This window comes from Rattus rattus, chromosome 8 (assembly GCF_011064425.1).
Source record: "Rattus rattus isolate New Zealand chromosome 8, Rrattus_CSIRO_v1, whole genome shotgun sequence".
In the NCBI taxonomy this organism is placed as follows: domain Eukaryota; kingdom Metazoa; phylum Chordata; class Mammalia; order Rodentia; family Muridae; genus Rattus; species Rattus rattus.
Window position 1 is genome coordinate 82,252,807 of NC_046161.1, and position 20,294 is coordinate 82,273,100.

General features: G+C 38.6%; 1 protein-coding gene across 1 annotated transcript; it reads left to right on the plus strand.

Annotated features, from left to right (window-relative positions):
• Positions 1-5,813: 5,813 nt before the first annotated feature.
• Positions 5,814-6,752, plus strand: LOC116907303 (olfactory receptor 150-like). Its single transcript, XM_032910250.1, is given in 1 exon segment — positions 5,814-6,752. A coding segment is annotated over 1 exon segment (936 nt). The 5' UTR covers positions 5,814-5,816.
• Positions 6,753-20,294: the final 13,542 nt, after the last annotated feature.

Below are 20,294 nucleotides of genomic sequence, written 5' to 3' on the forward strand. Positions count from 1 at the left end.
AGGGGCAGGACCCTTCTGGTTCCTACCTGTTCTGAGATCTGAAAGCCCATCTCCAGGAATGCCTATACACCTGAGAGCAGAGGTAAGACAAACTTTTCTGTTCCAAGTGACCTGCATGGTGGACTCAGGACACACAAAGGCAGACAGGGAACTTCAGGTTTCAGGCTGTGCCCAGATCTGAACTGATCTCATCCCAGAGCTCCCTGCTCCCAAATCCCATGGGGGAGAGAGCTGAACACCCAGAAGTGCAGAACATCCTGAGACCACAGGACAGACTACAGCATCTACTCACCTTTGCCAACATCCTTGGCCCAAGTGTAAACTGCATAGTGCCTCTACAATGATAGCAGTGTAGTACTTCATTCTGTAAATGTACCATATTTTCTGTATCCATTACTCTTTTCAGGGACATCTGGGTTGTTTTCTAGCTTCTGACTGTTATTAATAAGGCTGCTGTGAACATAGTAGAGCAAGGTCTTTGTTATATGTTGGAAGATCTTTTGGATATATGTCAGGGAGCAATATTGCTGGGTTCTCAAGTAGTAGTATGCCTAATTTTCTGAGGAACAATCAGACTGATTTCCAGAGTGGTTGTACTAGTTTGCAATTGCAAACACACCAACAATGGAGGAGTGTTCCCCTTTCTCCACACCCTCACCAGGATATGCTGTCACCTGAGTTTTTTTTTTTTTTTTTTTTTTTTTTATCTCAGCCATTCTGACTAGTGTGAGGTGGAATCTCAGGGCTATTTTATTTGTATTTCCCCAATGACTTTATTTTTATTTATTTTGGTGCTTCTAGGCCATTTGATATTCCTTAGCTGAGAATTCTTATTTTGCTTTTTGTCCCATTTTTAATAGGGTTCTCTGGGACTTATTCTTGAGTTCTTTGTAAATATTGGATATTAGCTGTGGGACCCTGATGGGTAGCCTGGTTCCTGATTGAGCTAAGGCTAGAAACCCAAGAAATCTTATAGGCACTGTAGGTGCTTTACCTATTTTTCCATACCAGGTCTCCACATGTAGTGGACATAACCTGTGGTCATGTAGGCTCAAGATAGATCTCCATTGTAATGAGGAAGCTAAAGGCCTGGAGAACATAACCAAGAAGCTTTGCTTCTGAGACATTCCTTCCTTCCAAATGTATTTAATCTCAGGCCCACCCTAAGAAGTGTGGTATGGTTTTACACATGCATTTTCTGCTCTGACATTAAATGCCTTAAAACTATGGACTGCATCTTTTCATTGGGATCTGCTGTGGGGCCGCATGGAGAAGGCCTTTTTACAAAAGATTACTTTTGGTAAGATGGTCATTTTTCCTATATTAATCATTCTGATCTGTGACCATGAAATCTTTCCATCTTCTGAGATCTTCTTTGATTTCTTTCTTCAGATACTTGAAGTTCTTGTCATACAGATCATTCACATGTTTGGTTAGAGTCTCCCCAAGATATTTTATATTATTTTTGACTATTGTGAAGGTTGTTGTCTTCCTATTTTCTTTTTTTGCACATTTATCCATTTTGTAAAGGAAGGCTACTGGTTTTCCTGAGTTAATTTTATATCCACCCACTTTATTTAAGTTGTGTGTCAACTGTAGGAATTCTGTGGTACACTTTTTGAGTTTGCTTATATATTATATAATATCATCTGCAACTAGTGCAATATTGACTTTCTCCTTTCGAATTTGTATCTCTTTGATCTCTTTTTGTTATATAAGTACTCTGACTAGTACTTTCAATACTATATTGAATAGGGAGGGAGAAAGTGGGCAGCCTTGACTATTCCCTGATTTTAGTGAGATTGCTTCAAGTTTCTCTCTGTTTAGTTTGATGTTGGCTACTGGTTTGCTGTATATTGCTTGTATTATGCTTAGGTGTGTACCTTGAATTCCTGATATCTCCAATATTTTTAACGTGAAGGCTACTTCTATTTTGTCAAATGCTTTCTCAGCATCAATTGTAATGATCATGTGGCTTTTTTCTTTGAGATTTTTTCATATAGTGGATTATATTGATGGATTTTCTTATAATGAACCATCCCTGAATCCCTGGGATTCCTACTTGATCATAGTGAATGATCATATTAATGTGTTCTTGGATTAGTTTTGTGAGAATTATATTGATTATTTTTGCATCAATATTCATGAGCAAAATTGGTCTGAAGTTTTCCTTCTTTGTTCAGTCTCTGTGGGCTTTAGGAATAGTGTAACTGTGGCTTCCTAGAATGAATTAAATAGTGTTCCTTCTGTGGAATAGTTTGAAGAGCATAGTTATTAGGTCTTTGAAATTCTGATAGAATTCTAAACTAAACTCATCTGGTCCTGGGCTGTTTTTCTTGGGATACTTTAAATGACTGCTTCTATTGCTTTTAGTGGTTGTGGGACTGTTTAGATAGTTTATGTGGTCCTGGTTCAACTTTGGAACCTGGGATCTCTTTAGAAAATTGTCCATTTCATCCAGATTTTCCAGTTTTGTTGAGTATAGACTTTTGTAGTAGGATTTGGTGACTTTATTTTTGAAGTTCCTTGGTTTCCATTGTTATGTCTCTCTTTTCATTTCTACTGTTGTTAATTTGGATATTTTCTCTTTGACATCTCATTATTCTGGGCAGATATTTATCTATCTTATTGATAATTTTCAAAGAACCAGCTCCTGCTTTTGTTGATTCTTTGTATAGCTCTTTTTGCTTCTACAACCTGAGTGATCATTTCCTGCATCTCCTCCTCTATGGTGTATTTGCTTCTTTTTGTTCTAGAGCTTCCAGATGTGCTGTTAAGTGGCTAGTGTATGCACTCTTCAATTTCTTTATGAAGGATGTCAGAGCAATGAATTTTCCTCTTAGCACTGCTTTCATTGTGTCCCATAAGTTTAGGTATGTTGTGCCTTAATTTTCAATACATTTTGAAAAGTGTTTCATTTCTTTATTTCTTCCCTTCTTGATATCTAATCTACTGGCTTTGTTCTTCATTTGTGTGTGTGTGTGTGTGTGTGTGTGTGTGTGTGTGTGTGTGTGTCTAATTTCCCCAACAATGTCTAGAATTAAAGGAAAGAGGTAGACAGTTCGTTTGTTCATTACTTTACTCTCAAATCTTCAATTCTTCACTATCAACTACAATTAAGGCTATGAATCTTTTGTGGATATTTTTATTTTATCACATACAAAATAATTTATAGTAAAAGAGACATGCTATAAACAAGTCATGAGAAATTACTGAACCCTACACATTTAAAAATTGAAGAATGGTTTGAAATGAACTGGAACATGGTAGGAAGTGAATATCAATAAAAAAATTCTTACACTACAGCACAAGTATGTAACATTATGTGTGGTTAAAGTTGCATGTCTCCTTTCTCAATAAAAATGACTAGAAAACAATTCTCCAAGTAGATGGAAAGACTAGAAAGAGTAGTTACAGACTACAAGAATTATTTTTTAGATAGGAAATTGTCATCAGACAGACATTTAAGAACCATACTTGATAGCCTTAATTGTTAGTCTTTAACATAAGGATTGCTACAGTTTACAACACAGAGAATATTATACACAAGGGAGTTAATGAGTGTCACACACAGGATAAAAAGCAACTTTTAATTGCTTCTACTTTCCACCGGCTCATCCCTGAAGAAAGTATTTCTTCAGGGAGTAACCTTCTATAAATAGTTATGACATTGCTTATATATAAAAAATTTTGGGTACATAAGGTCATTCTGGTGGGTTCTTCGGGTTGAAGCATGAGGAAGCTAATAGGTGAATCACAACCTTTAGCTTGTAATGTACATGTGAGCCACACAGACACTAGGATCTGGAATCTGATGCTGAAAGCATAGGTAGCCAGAAGTCTGCTTTGAATCATCAGCACCAGCATCATAGTGAGCTCTTGGCTTTAGAAAGCACCTAGTGAAGCTTACACCTGATCTGGACAGAGTATTCCAAGCAGAGATAAGAGTGAGTACCTGAATTCCATTTGTTCTTGTGCTTTTTAACCTCTGCAAAGGTTATAAGACCCTCATGCAAATTATGATCCACCAATTATGGGGTTATCCAGACAATACCTGAAAGCCATCACTTGCCTTTGGCCACAACATATCATACTGTGTTCTCCAATTATCTGGGTATTTTTAATTGGCACACTACTTCTTTTAATTTTTAATACTCACTAGTGCTTTGTAATGTGATTCTGAGTCCTTAATCAGGAAGAATGCATAAAAACATTTTATACTACATCGTATTCAGTTTGTTTCATTTTTTCTGGATAATGTTGCTGAATCTTTAGACCTAAATGTACACTGTTCTGTTAAAATTATTTTCATTAATTCATAATTCATTACTTTGTTCTATCAATGCTGATAGTTTTGACATCTTGTCTAAGATATCAGTATAAATGATCAAAAAGACACAGGTTTTTAATAATAGTACATTATATTAGAAGTTTCATGGAGATCTGATGTATGTTTTAATGAAGTTTTGTGGTTAGTTTAAGGAATTCTTCAAAGGAATTGTTTTCCATGAAGCTCTTTTAATTAATCTAGTACTACTTGTTTAAAAAATATTTTTTCATCAAATTATATGATTCATTTTTAAAGCACAGTCATTATGATAACGAAAGGAATTATTGTCAGTTCAAGCTTCCTACTCCATATTGCTATAATTTTAAAAATCACTTGTAGTCTTGATCTTCATCAATTTATATCATTTTTCTGATGGGGAAATATAACTTTTTAAAACTTCTGTTGATCACTCCATGTTTAATATATTCTTCTGAACATTTTCAAATCATCTTGTAAATATATGCAACTTGCCTCTCCATCCTTTCAAAACCATTTCTTTCTTTCTTTATTAGAATAGAGAAACACATCTAAAAACAGTATGCTATTTTGTTATCCCAATTTAGATTTCTTTGATGTATGCATACATTTTTAAATGTTTCTATTGTATTAGATCTCCATCAACCCCCTCACCCCCTTGAAGATCAAACCAGGAGCGTAAGTCGAGTTTTGGTAAGGAACAGCTAAAATATCTTACAATCATAAGGGCATAGCATTGTATTATTTTCTTTTTTTCCCATGTAGATCATTGCTTCAATGTTATATTAATTGGGTTGTTTTGTTCCTTTTTGCAAACATGTAGAAATATAATCTACTTCGAGGTGGTTTTCTGTTTTGTGACCTCACATAACTCAAATTGTAGGTAGTAGTTATTGTTTGTGATTTGTTGGAGTTTTATATAGGCAAGAGTACATAATTTACAAAGAGAATTTTTCTTTTTCTTTTTGGTCTTATCAGTTTGCTTAAAACTACATCTTGTCTCTCCATTGCCAAAATTAACGTGTATATCATGAAGCTGAGAAAATATGTATTGGGTAAAAAGACTTTGTTGTTGTTGTTGGTGGTGCTGTTGTTGTTGTTATTTTCCCCCTATGTATATGATATTAGTCACTGATTTTTGTGTTGTCATTATCTCAACATATCAAAAATTATTTTGGTTGTGAAGTCCTAATATGACAAGCAATTTTGCATGAAAGTCTATTAAAGCAATAAATCAATTTTTCAGAGTAATCACTGTGTGATTCAGAATTAGATATTACATGTTAGCACTCATAGAACATAGAGTGTAAATGGTGATTGCCCTGTCTGATACTTGATTACATACCTCTTATACTTAGGTCCAAGGACTCTGACAATTAATACTGATAAGGAAGTGGAGACATCTGACAGAAAAGACTTGATTTTTATTTGAAACCTCATAATGTCAAAGTACATTAAACCCCTGTTTTTAAAAACTTAAATCTCTTTCAGCATATGAGCTCAGAAGAAAATGGCAGAAGGAAATTACTCCATCGTGACTGAGTTTGTCCTCACTGGATTAACAGAGAAGCCAGGACTGCAGCTGCCCCTGTTCTTCCTTTTCCTAGGAATCTATATGGTCACAGTCCTAGGAAACCTAGGCATGGTCATGCTAATCCTCTTCAGTCCTCACCTGCACACCCCCATGTACTTCTTCCTCAGTAATCTGTCTTTGGTTGACCTCTGCTAGTCCAGTGTCATCATGCCCAAAATGCTGGAGAACTTTGTCATGGTGAAGAGTGTCATTTCTTATGCAGAGTGCATGGCCCAGTTTTACTTATTTGATGTTTTTGCTGTTTCCGAGTGTCACATGCTAGCTGCCATGGCATATGACCGCTATGTTGCCATCTGTAACCCCTTGCTGTATAATGTTACCATGTCCTACAAAGTGTGTTCCTGGATGGTGGTGGCGGTGTATAGTGTAGGCTTGATTTGTGCCACAGGTGAAACAGTCTGCCTGCTTAGACTGCTTTTCTGCAAGGCTGAGGATATAAACCACTACTTCTGTGATCTTTTACCACTGCTGGAGCAATCCTGCTCCAGTACATTTATCAATGAAGTCATAGGACTGTCCTTTGGTTCATTTAATATTATTGTTCCCGGCCTGACCATCCTCAGCTCCTACATCTTCATCATGGCTAGCATCCTCCGCATTCGCTCCACGGAGGGCAGATCCAAAGCCTTCAGCACTTGTAGTTCCCACATCTTGGCTGTTGCCCTCTTCTTTGGATCTTTGACATTTATGTACCTTCAGCCCTCATCAGTCAGCTCCATGGACCAAGGGAAAGTGTCCTCTGTGTTTTATACCATTGTTGTGCCCATGCTGAACCCTCTGATCTATAGTCTGAGGAATAAGGATGTCAAAGTTGCCTTCTATAAGATTGTAGGAAAAAGGCAGTTCTTATGAAATGAAGAACTTGATAAAGCAAAACTTTACAACCATAGAGGTTTTTGAAGTACATTGTGAAGACTTACAGTGCATCCTCATGAATCACGAGGTTTTATTAATGCTTGGTTAATTTAAATATAATGACAAGGGCAGTTTTGGACTCTGCTGATGGAGTTCACTACCTTTCTAAGGATCCCCACAACCTGTCTGCCTTGTAGTATGTATGTATGTTCCTTTAAAATAAGTTTTGAAATAGCTAAAACAGTCATTTTTACTTTAGAAAATTGGAGCACTGTTCTTTTTGAGTGAAATTTTTTTTGTGAAATCATAGAATAATACATTTTCAGTAACATTCGAATTGCTTAATATTTGGGCTTCTTGAAATTTTAAATTAAATATATCGATAGTTACAATTTTGAAACTGTGACTTTTACGTGATCAAGTGTAACTTTTTGAAATATAAACATACAATCTTACTTTTTACTATATTTGTAGAACTATGATTAACTATATATATGCATAATTTGCACATAATTTTTTTTTACCTCCAATAATAGACAGTATTGAAAGAGACTGAATTCTTTATGCACATGGTGGCAGGTGTGCCTGTAACATTCCTAATGGCAGTGTTTCAGGATTACAACATCATCTTTGTTTCCTAAACCAATTTTGTTTCTTTCCGATATTCGAAGAAATTTTTATCTATTTATCTTTTTCCTCATGACATTCTTGTGCTGAAGATATAGCTCAGGGATTGAGTGCAAATTGTTCTTGCTGAAAACCCCATGCTGACTCCCAATCATGGCAGGCAGCTCATTAACTCTTATAATTCCAGTGGCATCGGATCCTATAGAACTGCCCTCAAGTGCACAAATCCATACTTGCTCTCACATTCATGTGTAATTAAAACTAAACTAGCATATTTTCCAAAACGACACTATTTTACAGTTACATTTGTATCAGCCTCTTTTTCACCTAAAAACGGTAAAGTGTGTTTTCTGACCTAATGTCCTCTGCCCTTACTGCCATCCTGATATTAAAAAAAAAAATGGAGTGATATTTTGAGAAACGTAAACAGGTTTCCAATTGTGAAATCTCTGTACTCTCCCAAGGAAGCAGCTTGCCTGTTGTCACCAAGACAGCATAAGACTTAGGTTGTGCTGGTGACACCTAGCAGGCTCCTCAAAGCAATGCATCTGGAAGGAGCCATCCCCATCCCCATGACCATGATATCATCCATAGGCGGCTCAATTGCCAGCACTCCTTCTGGGGTAGCAAATCCACGTTGAATTCTTCCATGTTTCCCTAGAAATGCTTCTCAGACTCTAGCAGACAAAACATTTCTGTTTTGTTTCTGAGGCATTCTACATACCCTTTGGTATTTCTATCTGAAGAATGTAAAACACACGCCGGGGGTTTTTTCTTCCTATCCAAATCACCCCTGGAATTTCTGCTTTGTTTTGCTGTCTGCCCCTGCACTAAGATGTCAGCCGTGACTTCCCAGTCCTTACACTTACAGATGGTTTATAATTAACCAGTGTCTTGGCCCTGTCATTCTTATCCCTGAACAAATCACCTCTGTATTCCACGTACTGTGCTTTATCGCCGCCTGGTGGATAATGACATTTTCCACCTGAGCATTAGGGAAATAAAAAACAAAAAAAATGGAAAACATTAACAAAGAGAAACACTCTCTTGGCCAAGGGTAATTATGATTTTAATAATTTGACAAGAAGGTATAGGAGAAGAAGTTAATATGCACATTTCCTGGAAAATTTAAAAGTATGAATATTCCTCTGAAAATATTTATGAAGAACACTAAAATGATATTTTTTCTAACTTTAAAATAAAAACACAGAGGTAACGATTTCATGTTTAAAGGCTCTACTGAATTTTTAAACTACAAAGTGATTTCTTCCACATCAAGGTCTCCCCCATCTAACTTCATCATTTACCCATGGGGTAAAATTTCATTTTTTAAAATTTTCTCCCCTATCTTAACCCACACTGATCTGTGCCATATGCTGCTCAGGTTTAATTTCACTTACCTAGAAGAATCATTTAGTCTAGCAGTGATATTAAAGTCTTATACCATCCCTTCCTGTTCTGAAGCATACAGTGACTGCTTTTACTGAGTGGTTTAAATTATTCTTCACTAGCACATAGTGTTTAATAATTTTCCCTTTCCTGCGTAGTGTTAATGTGGCACTTTTACTAGCCTGCCTGGGTCATGACTTTGAAATGGATGTATTTCTTTTATACATGGCTTGTCATAAATCAGGGTCGCTCTACATGCCTGCCTTTCAGTTATTCAGCCTATGTCATTCCCATCCCTGCCAGGTGCAGTGCATTTATACTAGAGACAGGTACCTCTTCTAAAATGCCCTGGCCATCTCAGATTGCTCTTTCCGTTCTCTCTCTCTCTCTCTCTCTCTCTCTCTCTCTCTCTCTCTCTCTCTCTCTCTCTCTCTCTCCCTCATGTCCTTATTTCAAGATGGTATATTTTTTGGATCCCTCTGCTCCCACAGTAAACCTCTTGTATTAGGTCTGTTTCTTGGGGTGATATCTTATTGGTACATCTTTGACCCCTACCTGCCACAGTACCTTTCCATCACTTTATCCTAAGACTTCTCATTTTTGTTACAGAATAATAACCATGCAACTGGATAGTTAGATAGTCTTTATGCAGATAAGTGTAGATTAAAATAACAATACTAACAGAATTACTAAGATCTATGTCAAGAGGCCCTCATATGGCTTGCATGGCAACTTGGTAGTGTCTTTGATACTTTTGCAGCTTTCGTTGGTTCTTGTTCTTAGCTCTTAGCTTGAGAGGCAGAATCCTGGAAACTGAACAGTCACCCCAGCTACTCCCAACACATTGATTTGGCCTTCTTGCCTTCATAAGTTGAATAAAGAAATCCAGTTATCCCTACAACAATATCTAAAGACAAGTAAACACTGCCAAGAGATGAAGAATTAATCTTCCCCAAGGGTGAGCCCCCTGTTTATGAAAAAACCTAAGTCACCACTAGAAACAAACTCTTGCCACCAACACTGAATGACTATTCCAGTTATATTTATGCATTGACTTGCTTATATGTATAAGAAACAATGGTTAAAAGCGAGGATGCTGCAAATTTCAGAGCTGTGGGACATCAGATATGGAAGGGTTTTAGGGAAGAAAGTAGAGTGTTTTAATTACATAAAAATAAGAAATAAGAAATTCAGGCATCACATACAGAAGGTGAACTTTAGAAAGAAACATTTTCTGCACATGGGCATCTTTACAGAAAATAACAAAGAAAGGGCTGCTATAGAGCTGACAGAGTTTCCAGAACTGACAGATCATTGTGTAAAGGTCTTAAATTAATAAGACTTTATGGGATAAAGGAATGGAGGGGGAAGGGTCTGGTCAATCTAGTTCTCATTCTGGATGGCTGCAGACTGTATCCATTGGTAACCGGTCTTTAGGTTGATGTCATTAAGCAGGTGAAGGCAGACAAGATAAAATGGGGCCTGTCATTAGACAAAAGGGAAGGGAGGGGGACAGAGGGTTTAGAAGGGAGGGAGAAGCAGGAGACAGGGGATGGGAGAGAGGAAGAGAGAGATGGGTGAACATGATTATTGATGTTAAGATTCTTCTCTGCACATAGGTTGTTATGACTATTTTTAAGGTAAGGGAGTGTATAGGTTTCTGTGCTGTCTGGATGGGCAAGTTATATCTTATCAAATGGATCAGAGGTTATTGTGTGGTATGTTCTTTCATGTGGCGACTTAATTGATTTCAAGAAAATACGTGGGGACAGGATGCACCAAGTCAGCCACAGAATTGGGGTGTGTACACCTGTCTTGGTAACAGTCAGCCTTGGGAACGAGATGGATAAAGACATTGCTGCTGGGCTCAGAGAGTAGCCTTTAGTAGTGTGAGAAGGGATGGAACTTAGCAGGTAAAGGCTTTGCTGACTGAGATGAAAATATCCTGCAGATGCTATGTGGCCCTATGGTGCCAGTACTAGTGCTGGATAAAAAGGTTACCAGTTTCTCATTTTTATAGCAATGCCTGGCAAATTTCTTCCCTTGAGGCTTCCTGTGTCTGATCTTATGACATTCATCTCTCTATCCTTCTCATTCTGTTTTCAGTACAGATGACAGTCAAGAACAGAGCCATGCTATCTTTTCTCTCCAAATAGCAGCCTTGTATTCCAATTTCAGAATTTGGTCTATAAGTTCTGATCCATGAGAAGGGAGTTATGGATGAGGTAAGGTATCAACTGCCACCTACTCAAGGCAAGTTCTTCTGGAGGATGATTTTCCCCTCAGTTTGCTTCTCTGCCCTGTGTCACCATTCTGTGTTTTCACACCTTCCACTGCCCTATCACACTCCTGTGTGAATTTCAGATGGATGTCTTCTCTTTCTCTCTCTGACATACAGTAGGCTTTTTAATATCCTCACTCTTCCTCGTTCATTTGGTTATAAAAAGGCAGTGCTTCATTTTTAAACTCAGTCCCCTAAAAGAGAGAGAACATGGACAAATTGAAGTCAAGTTCTTTCCAGAATCCAATATAAATGTCCTGTAGCACAATTCCCAATAAAACTAGTCATTAGCACTATCTTTCCTGTCCTCACTCCATAGGCATTCTCTTATTCTGAGACCATGTTATAATTACCCTGCTTGCAGACTTCTGTGTCTCTAGTTCGAATCTCCAAACTCTTGTGAATTTTTATCTCAGACCCATTTCAGTGTTAATCAGATTATCAGGACTTTAGCCTGCTCTTGATACTAGTTTCGTTTTTATGTTTTCACTGTGACTTCAATGATAAAGGAAACCAATCAGAGGGTAGAATTCTTTATTTTATCTCCGTGTTTGACAGTACATAGAGCATTATTGCTAGCTGCATTGTTTCTAGGTTCTTGATGAAATAAAGCATCCTGTGGGTGCATAATTATTTTGGTTATTCAGGAAGTAGAAAGGAAGCAACAGAAGAGGGTCCTGCACATTCTTTAAAGGAATACCACTAATGATAGCATTCTAGACATTTAATGATAGTATTTAGAGACATTTATACTGAACTGGTATTTCTCCAGATATACTCTACATCCCCAGGTTTCCACCACCTACTGGAAAGGGGATGCTGTCTGTTACAAACATTTAACACAAGATTTTGTGGGGAACAGTTTGTATTCAAACTGTAACAAATCTTTCTCTATATCTTTATTTATAGGGTTTTGATCCATAGCTGTAAAATTAATGTACAACACAAGCACACACATGTGCACACATAAAGGCATTGCATGTTTATTTCTCTGAGATTCTTTTTTTTTATTTTTTATTTTTTATTTTTTATTATTAACTTGAGTTTCTTATATACATTTCGAGTGTTATTCACTTTCTCGGTTTCCGGGCAAACATCCCCCTCCCCCCTCCCCTTCCTTATGGGTGTTCCCCTCCCAACCCTCCCCCCCTTGCTTCCCTCTCCCCAACAGTCTAGTTCACTGGGGGTTCAGTCTTAGCAGAACCCAGGGCTTCCCCTTCCACTGGTGATCTTACTAGGATATTCATTGCTACCTATGAGGTCAGAGTCCAGGGTCAGTCCATGTATAGTCTTTGGGTAGTGGTTTAGTTCCTGGAAGCTCTGTTTGTTTGGCATTGCTGTACATATGGGGTCTCGAGCTCCTTCAAGCTCTTCCAGTTCTTTCTCTGATTCCTTCAACGGGGGTCCTGTTCTCAGTTCAGTGGTTTCCTGCTGGCATACGCCTCTGTATTTGCTGTATTCTGGCTGTGTCTCTCAGGAGCGATATGCATTCACTTTTTGATCATCCGTCTTGAGTTTCATTTGTTCTAGGCATCTAGGGTAATTCGAGCATTTGGGCTAATAGCCACTTATCAATGAGTACATACCATGTATGTCTTTCTGTGATTGGGTTAGCTCACTCAGGATGATATTTTCCAGTTCCAACCATTTGCCTACGAATTTCATAAAGTCATTGTTTTTGATAGCTGAGTAATATTCCATTGTGTAGATGTACCACATTTTCTGTATCCATTCCTCTATTGAAGGGCATCTGGGTTCTTTCCAGCTTCTGGCTATTATAAATAAGGCTGCGGTGAACATAGTGGAGCACGTGTCTTTTTTATATGTTGGGGCATCTTTTGGGTATATGCCCAGGAGAGGTATAGCTGGATCCTCAGGCAGTTCAACATCCAATTTTCTGAGGAACCTCCAGACTGATTTCCAGAATGGTTGTACCAGTTTGCAATCCCACCAACAATGGAGGAGTGTTCCCCTTTCTCCACATCCTCGCCAGCATTTGCTGTCACCTGTGTTTTTTATCTTAGCCATTCTCACTGGTGTGAGGTGAAATCTCAGGGTTGTTTTGATTTGCATTTCCCTTATGACTAACGATGTTGAACATTTCTTTAGGTGTTTCTCGGCCATTCGGTATTCCTCAGCTGTGAATTCTTTGTTTAGCTCTGAACCCCATTTTTTAATAGGGTTATTTGTCTCCCTGCGGTCTAACTTCTTGAGTTCTTTGTATATTTTGGATATAAGCCCTCTATCTGTTGTAGGATTGGTAAAGATCTTTTCCCAATCTGTTGGTTGTCGTTTTGTCCTAACCACAGTGTCCTTTGCCTTACAGAAGCTTTGCAGTTTTATGAGATCCCATTTGTCGATTCTTGATCTTAAAGCATAAGCCATTGGTGTTTTGTTCAGGAAATTTTTTCCAGTGCCCATGTGTTCCAAATGCTTCCTAGTTTTCTTCTATTAGTTTGAGTGTATCTGGTTTGATGTGGAGGTCCTTTATCCACTTGGACTTAAGCTTTGTACAGGGTGATAAGCATGGATCGATCTGCATTCTTCTACATGTTGACCTCCAGTTGAACCAGCACCATTTGCTGAAAATGCTATCTTTTTTCCATTGGATGGTTTTGGCTCCTTTGTCAAAAATCAAGTGCCCATAGGTGTGTGGGTTCATTTCTGGGTCTTCAATTCTGTTCCATTGGTCTATCTGTCTGTCTGTACCAATACCATGCAGTTTTTATCACTATTGCTCTGTAATACTGCTTGAGTTCTGGGATAGTGATTCCCCCTGAAGTCCTTTTATTGTTGAGGATAGTTTTAGCTATCCTGGGTTTTTTGTTATTCCAGATGAATTTGCAAATTGTTCTGTCTAACTCTTTGAAGAATTGGATTGGTATTTTGATGGGGATTGCATTGAATCTGTAGATCGCTTTTGGTAGAATGGCCATTTTTACTATATTAATCCTGTCAATCCATGAGCATGGGAGATCTTTCCATCTTCTGAGGTCTTCTTCAATTTCTTTCTTCAGTGTCTTGAAGTTCTTATTGTACAAATCTTTTACTTGCTTGGTTAAAGTCACACAGAGGTACTTTATATTGTTAGGGTCTATTATGAAGGGTGTCATTTCCTAATTTCTTTCTTGGCCTGTTTCTCTTTTGTGTAGAGGAAGGCTACTGATTTATTTGAGTTAATTTTATACCCAGCCACTTTGCTGAAGTTGTTTATCAGCTTTAGTAGTTCTCTGGTGGAACTTTTGGGATCTTAAAATATACTATCATATCATCTGCAAATAGTGATATTTTGACTTCTTCTTTTCCGATCTGTATCCCCTTGACCTCCTTTTGTTGTCTGATTGCTCTGGCTAGAACTTCAAGAACTATATTGAATAAGTAGGGAGAGAGTGGGCAGCCTTGTCTAGTCCCTGATTTTAGTGGGATTGCTTCAAGTTTCTCTCCATTTAGTTTAATGTTAGCAACTGGTTTTGCTGTATATAGCTTTTACTATGTTTAGGTATGGGCCTTGAATTCCTATTCTTTCCAGGACTTTTATCATGAAGGGGTGTTGAATTTTGTCAAATGCTTTCTCAGCATCTAATGAAATGATCATGTGGTTTTGCTCTTTCAGTTTGTTTATATAATGGATCACGTTGATGGTTTTCCATATATTAAACCATCCCTGCATGCCTGGGATGAAACCTACTTGATCATGGTGGATGATTGTTTTGATGTGCTCTTGGATTAGGTTTGCCAGAATTTTATTGAGTATTTTTATCGATATTCATAAGGGAAATTGGTCTGAAGTTCTCTTTCTTTGTTGGGTCTTTGTGTGGTTTAGGTATAAGAGCAATTGTGGCTTCATAGAAGGAATTCGGTAGTGCTCCATCTGTTTCAATTTTGTGGAATAGTTTGGATAATATTGGTACGAGGTCTTCTATGAAGGTCTGATAGAATTCTGCACTAAACCCGTCTGGACCTGGGCTCTTTTTGGTTGGGAGACCTTTAATGACTGCTTCTATTTCCTTAGGAGTTATGGGGTTGTTTAACTGGTTTATCTGTTCCTGATTTAACCGGTATTTGGTATCTGTCTAGGAAATTGTCCATTTCCTGCAGATTTTCAAGTTTTATTGAATATAGGCTTTTATAGTAAGATCTGATGATTTTTTGAATTTCCTCTGAATCTGTAGTTATGTCTCCCTTTTCATTTCTAATTTTGTTAATTTGGACACACTCTCTGTGTCCTCTCGTTAGTCTGGCCAAGGGTTTATCTATCTTGTTGATTTTCTCAAGGAACCAACTTTTGGTTCTGTTGATTTTCTATGGTCCTTTTGTTTCTACTTGGTTGATTTGGCTCTGAGTTTGATTATTTCCTGCCTTCTACTCCTCCTGGGTGTATTTGCTTCTTTTTGTTCTAGAGCTTTTAGGTGTGCTGTCAAGCTGCTGACATATGCTCTTTCCTGTTTCTTTCTGCAGGCACTCAGCGCTATGAGTTTCCTCTTAGCACAGCTTTCATTGTGTCCCATAAGTTTGGGTATGTTGGGGGTTGGGGATTTAGCTCAGTGGTAGAGCGCTTGCCTAGCACGCACAAGGCCCTGGGTTCGGTCCCCAGCTCTGGGGAAAAAAAAAAAAAAAAGAAAAAAAGAAAAAAAAGTTTGGGTATGTTGTACCTTCATTTTCATTAAATTCTAAAAAGTTTTTAATTTCTTTCTTTATTTCTTCCTTGACCAGGTTATCATTGAGTAGAGCATTGTTCAATTTCCACGTATATGTGGGCATTCTTCCCTTATTGTTATTGAAGACCAGTTTTAGGCCGTGGTGGTCTGATAGCACGCATGGGATTATTTCTATCTTTCTGTACCTGTTGAGGCCCGTTTTTTGACCAATTATATGGTCAATTTTGGAGAAAGTGCCATGAGGAGCTGAGAAGAAGGTATATCCTTTTACTTTAGGATAGAATGTTCTATAAATATCCGTTAAGTCCATTTGGCTCATGACTTCTCTTAGTCTGTCTACATCTCTGTTTAATTTCTGTTTCCATGATCTGTCCATTGATGAGAGTGGGGTGTTGAAATCTCCCACTATTATTGTGTGAGGTGCAATGTGTGTTTTGAACTTTAGTAAGGTTTCTTTTACGTATGTAGGTGCCCTTGTATTTGGGGCATAGATATTTAGGATTGAGAGTTCATCTTGGTGGATTTTTCCTTTGATGAATATGAAGTGTCCTTCCTTATCTTTTTTGATGACTTTTAGTTGAAAATTGATTTTATCTGATACTAGAATGGCTACTCCAGCTTGCTTCTTCTGACCATTTGCTTGGAAAGTTGTTTTCCAGCCTTTCACTCTGAGGTAGTGTCTGTCTTTGTCTCTGAGGTGTGTTTCCTGTAGGCAGCAGAATGCAGGGTCCTCGTTGCGTATCCAGTTTGTTAATCTATGTCTTTTTATTGGAGAGTTGAGGCCATTGATGTTGAGAGATATTAAGGAATAGTGATTATTGCTTCCGGTTGTATTCATATTTGGATGTGAGGTTATGTTTGTGTGCTTTTCTTCTCTTTGTTTTGTTGCCAAGGCGATTAGTTTCTTGCTTCTTCTAGGGTATAGCTTGCCTCCTTATGTTGGGCTTTACCATTTATTATCCTTTGTAGTGCTGGATTTGTAGAAAGATATTGCGTAAATTTGGTTTTGTCATGGAATATCTTGGTTTCTCCATCTATGTTGATTGAGAGTTTTGCAGGATACAGTAACCTGAGCTGGCATTTGTGTTCTCTTAGGGTCTGTATGACATCAGTCCAGGATCTTCTGGCCTTCATAGTTTCTGGCGAAAAGTCTGGTGTGATTCTGATAGGTCTGCCTTTATATGTTACTTGGCCTTTTTCCCTTACTGCTTTTAATATTCTTTCTTTATTTTGTGCGTTTGGTGTTTTGACTATTATGTGACGGGAGGTGTTTCTTTTCTGGTCCAATCTATTTGGAGTTCTGTAGGCTTCTTGTATGCCTATGGGTATTTCTTTTTTTAGGTTAGGGAAGTTTTCTTCTATGATTTTGTTGAAGATATTTACTGGTTCTTTGAGCTGGGAGTCTTCACTCTCTTCTATACCTATTATCCTTAGGTTTGATCTTCTCATTGAGTCCTGGATTTCCTGTATGTTTTGGACCAGTAGCTTTTTCCGCTTTACATTATCTTTGACAGTTGAGTCAATGATTTCTATGGAATCTTCTGCTCCTGAGATTCTCTCTTCCATCTCTTGTATTCTGTTGGTGAAGCTTGTATCTACAGCTCCTTGTCTCTTCTTTTGGTTTTCTATATCCAGGGTTATTTCCATGTGTTCTTTCTTGATTGCTTCTATTTCCATTTTTAATTCCTTCAACTGTTTGATTGTGTTTTCCTGGAATTCTTTCAGGGATTTTTGTGTCTCCTCCCTATGGGCTTCTACTTGTTTATTTATGTTTTCCTGGAATTCTTTCAGGGATTTTTGTGTCTCCTCTCTATGGGCTTCTACTTGTTTATTTATATTTTCCTGGAATTCTTTCAGGCATTTTGCGATTCCTCTCTGTAGGCTTCTACTTGTTCTCTAAGGGAGTTCTTCATGTCTTTCTTGAAGTCCTCCAGCATCATGGTCAAATCTGATTTTGAAACTAGATCTTGCTTTTCTGGTGTGTTTGGATATTCCATGTTTGTTTTGATGGGAGAATTGGGCTCCGATGGTGCCAGGTAGTCTTGGTTTCTGTTGCTTGGGTTCCTGCACTTGCCTCTCGCCATCAGATTATCTCTAGTGTTACTTTGTTCTGCTATTTCTGACAGTGGCTAAACTGTCCTATAAGCCTGTGTGTCAGGAGTGCTGTAGACCTGTTTTCCTGTTTTCTTTCTGCCAGTTATGGGGACAGAGTGTTCTGCTTTCGGGCGTGTAGTTTTTCCTCTCTACAGGTCTTCAGCTGTTCCTGTGGACCTGTGTCTTGAGTTCACCAGGCAAGTCACTTGCAGCAGAAAAGTTGGTCTTACCTGTGGACCCGAGGCTCAAGTTCGATTGCGGGGTGCTGCCCACGGGCTCTCTGCGGCGGCAGCAACCAGGAAGATCTGCGCCGCCCCTTCCGGGAGGTTCCGTGCACCAGGGTTCCAGATATCTTTTGGTGTTTTCCTCTGGGCTCAGTACTGTGTGCAGCGTGCAGTCTCTTCTGGTTTCTCAGGAGTGTCCGCCTCTCTGAAGGTTTAGCTCTCCCTCCCACGGGATTTGGGTGCAGAGAACTGTTTATCCGGTCGGTCCCTTCAGGTGCGGTGTCTCAGACGCGGTGGACCTGCTGCTCCTGGGCTCTCCTCTACGGGTACCCAGAGGCCGTTAACAGTTTCCTCCTGGGCCAGGGATGTGGGCAGGGTGGGCAGCGTTGGTGGTCTCCTCCACTCTGCTGCCTCAGGAGTGCCCGCCCGACCAGGCGGCGAGAACTCCTCTCCAGGGGCCTGGGAGCAGAGAGCTGCTGAGGGCAGGGATCTGCCGGCCCCGGAGTCTGGCCAAACACCGGAAGTGTCCGGTCCCAGAGGAACTCCGCCTCTGTGAGACCTGAGTTTACCAGGCAAGTCGTTTGTAACAGAAAATTTGGTCTTACCTGTGGACCCGAGGCTCAAGTTCGCTTGCGGGGTGCTGCCTACGGGCTCTCCGCGGCGGCAGCAACCAGGAAGATCTTCTCTGAGATTCTTCACAAGTCTGTCTCTATGTATGTTGACAAATGACATAATTTTAACATTTGAATTCTATTTTATTGGGTTGAAAATATTGTAGTATAAAAAATCTGATACACAGTAAATGGTGCAGTATGACATCTATTAATGTAGACAATTAAAAAAAAAACCTATGACTGTGGAAAAGCAAGGCATCCAAATAAATAGCCTACATTTACTTTGGTAATGAAATTTTCTTTGACTCCAAGATATTTCAGAGATAGGCATATAAAATGTCTGAATATTACTAACACTTATGAACTTCAATAATCAGTGAATATTTGCTTTTCGAAACATGAGTCAGACAGGTATATTTCTGTGTTTAAGAGGTGTGGGGCGCAGAAGAAATTTCACTAAGAAAACAGAAAAATAAAGCATAGAACAAAAGTGGAAAAGTGGAAAAGAAACTACAGACAGTTTAGAAACATTTTCATCTACCATTATGCTTCTGGAAAATACTAGCAGAAGGTTTGGAGAGACTGTATTCTACAATTTGTTATTGTAGAATGGGAAAGATTGTTGTTGATAATAAAACCAGAATTTTATGCTTCTTATTTCAAGTAATTGCAATTTCCTTTTAGAGACATTTATAGTAAAACTAATTAACATCGCTGAGCAGTTAACTTGTCAAAAAGACAGGATACACACTTCCTGTGGGTTTTGTTGTTGTTTGTGCTATGGCCAAATCAACTTGGGAAGAAATGGTTTATTTTATTTACATGTTAAAGTCCATCACTGAAGAAAGCCAGAACAGGTGATTAGAACAGGAATCTGGAGGAAGGACATGAATAAAAACCTGTAGAGAAAACAAGAACATCATAATATAAAACATGTTTAAATTTTAAAAGTCCCATAGTCTTTAAAACTATGTTTTTATTTATTTATTTATTTATTTATTTATTTGTTTGTTTGTTTATGTATTTATTTATTTATTATATTTCTTTGATCTTTCTGAACAGTTCAGTTGTTATTTTCCTCCTGGTTTATTCTCTGACTATTCCTCATTCCATTCCTCGCCCCCACTCCCCAAACAAACACTTCAGTCTCCAAGCAGTTGTCCCAAATCGTCCACTCCCAAGCCACCAAACTTTCTCACTCCCTGGGGTCTCAAGTCTCTCCAGATTAAGGTGCATTTTCTTTCATTGAGGCTAGACCAGGCAGTCCTCTGCTGTATATGAATCTGGGTCATCAGACCAACTCATGTATGCTGCCTGGCTCAGTATCTGAGACATCTAAAGGGTCCAGTTTAGCTGAGACTGCTCATCTTCCTATGGGGTTGCCCTCTTCCTCAGTTTCATCCAGCTTTGTCCTAATTCAACCTTAGGAACCCTAGGCTCTTGTCCATTAGTTGGGTCTAAGTATCTGCATCTGAGTTTTCCAGCTGCTTGTTGGGCTTCTCTGAGAAGAGTCATGCTAGGCTCTGGTCTGTAAACACACTATAACATTAATAATAGTGTCAGGTCTGGAAGCCTCGCTTTGAGCTGGATCCCAATTTGGGCCTGTCAGTGAACCTCCTTTCCCTCAGTCTCTTCTGCATTTTTGTCCCTGT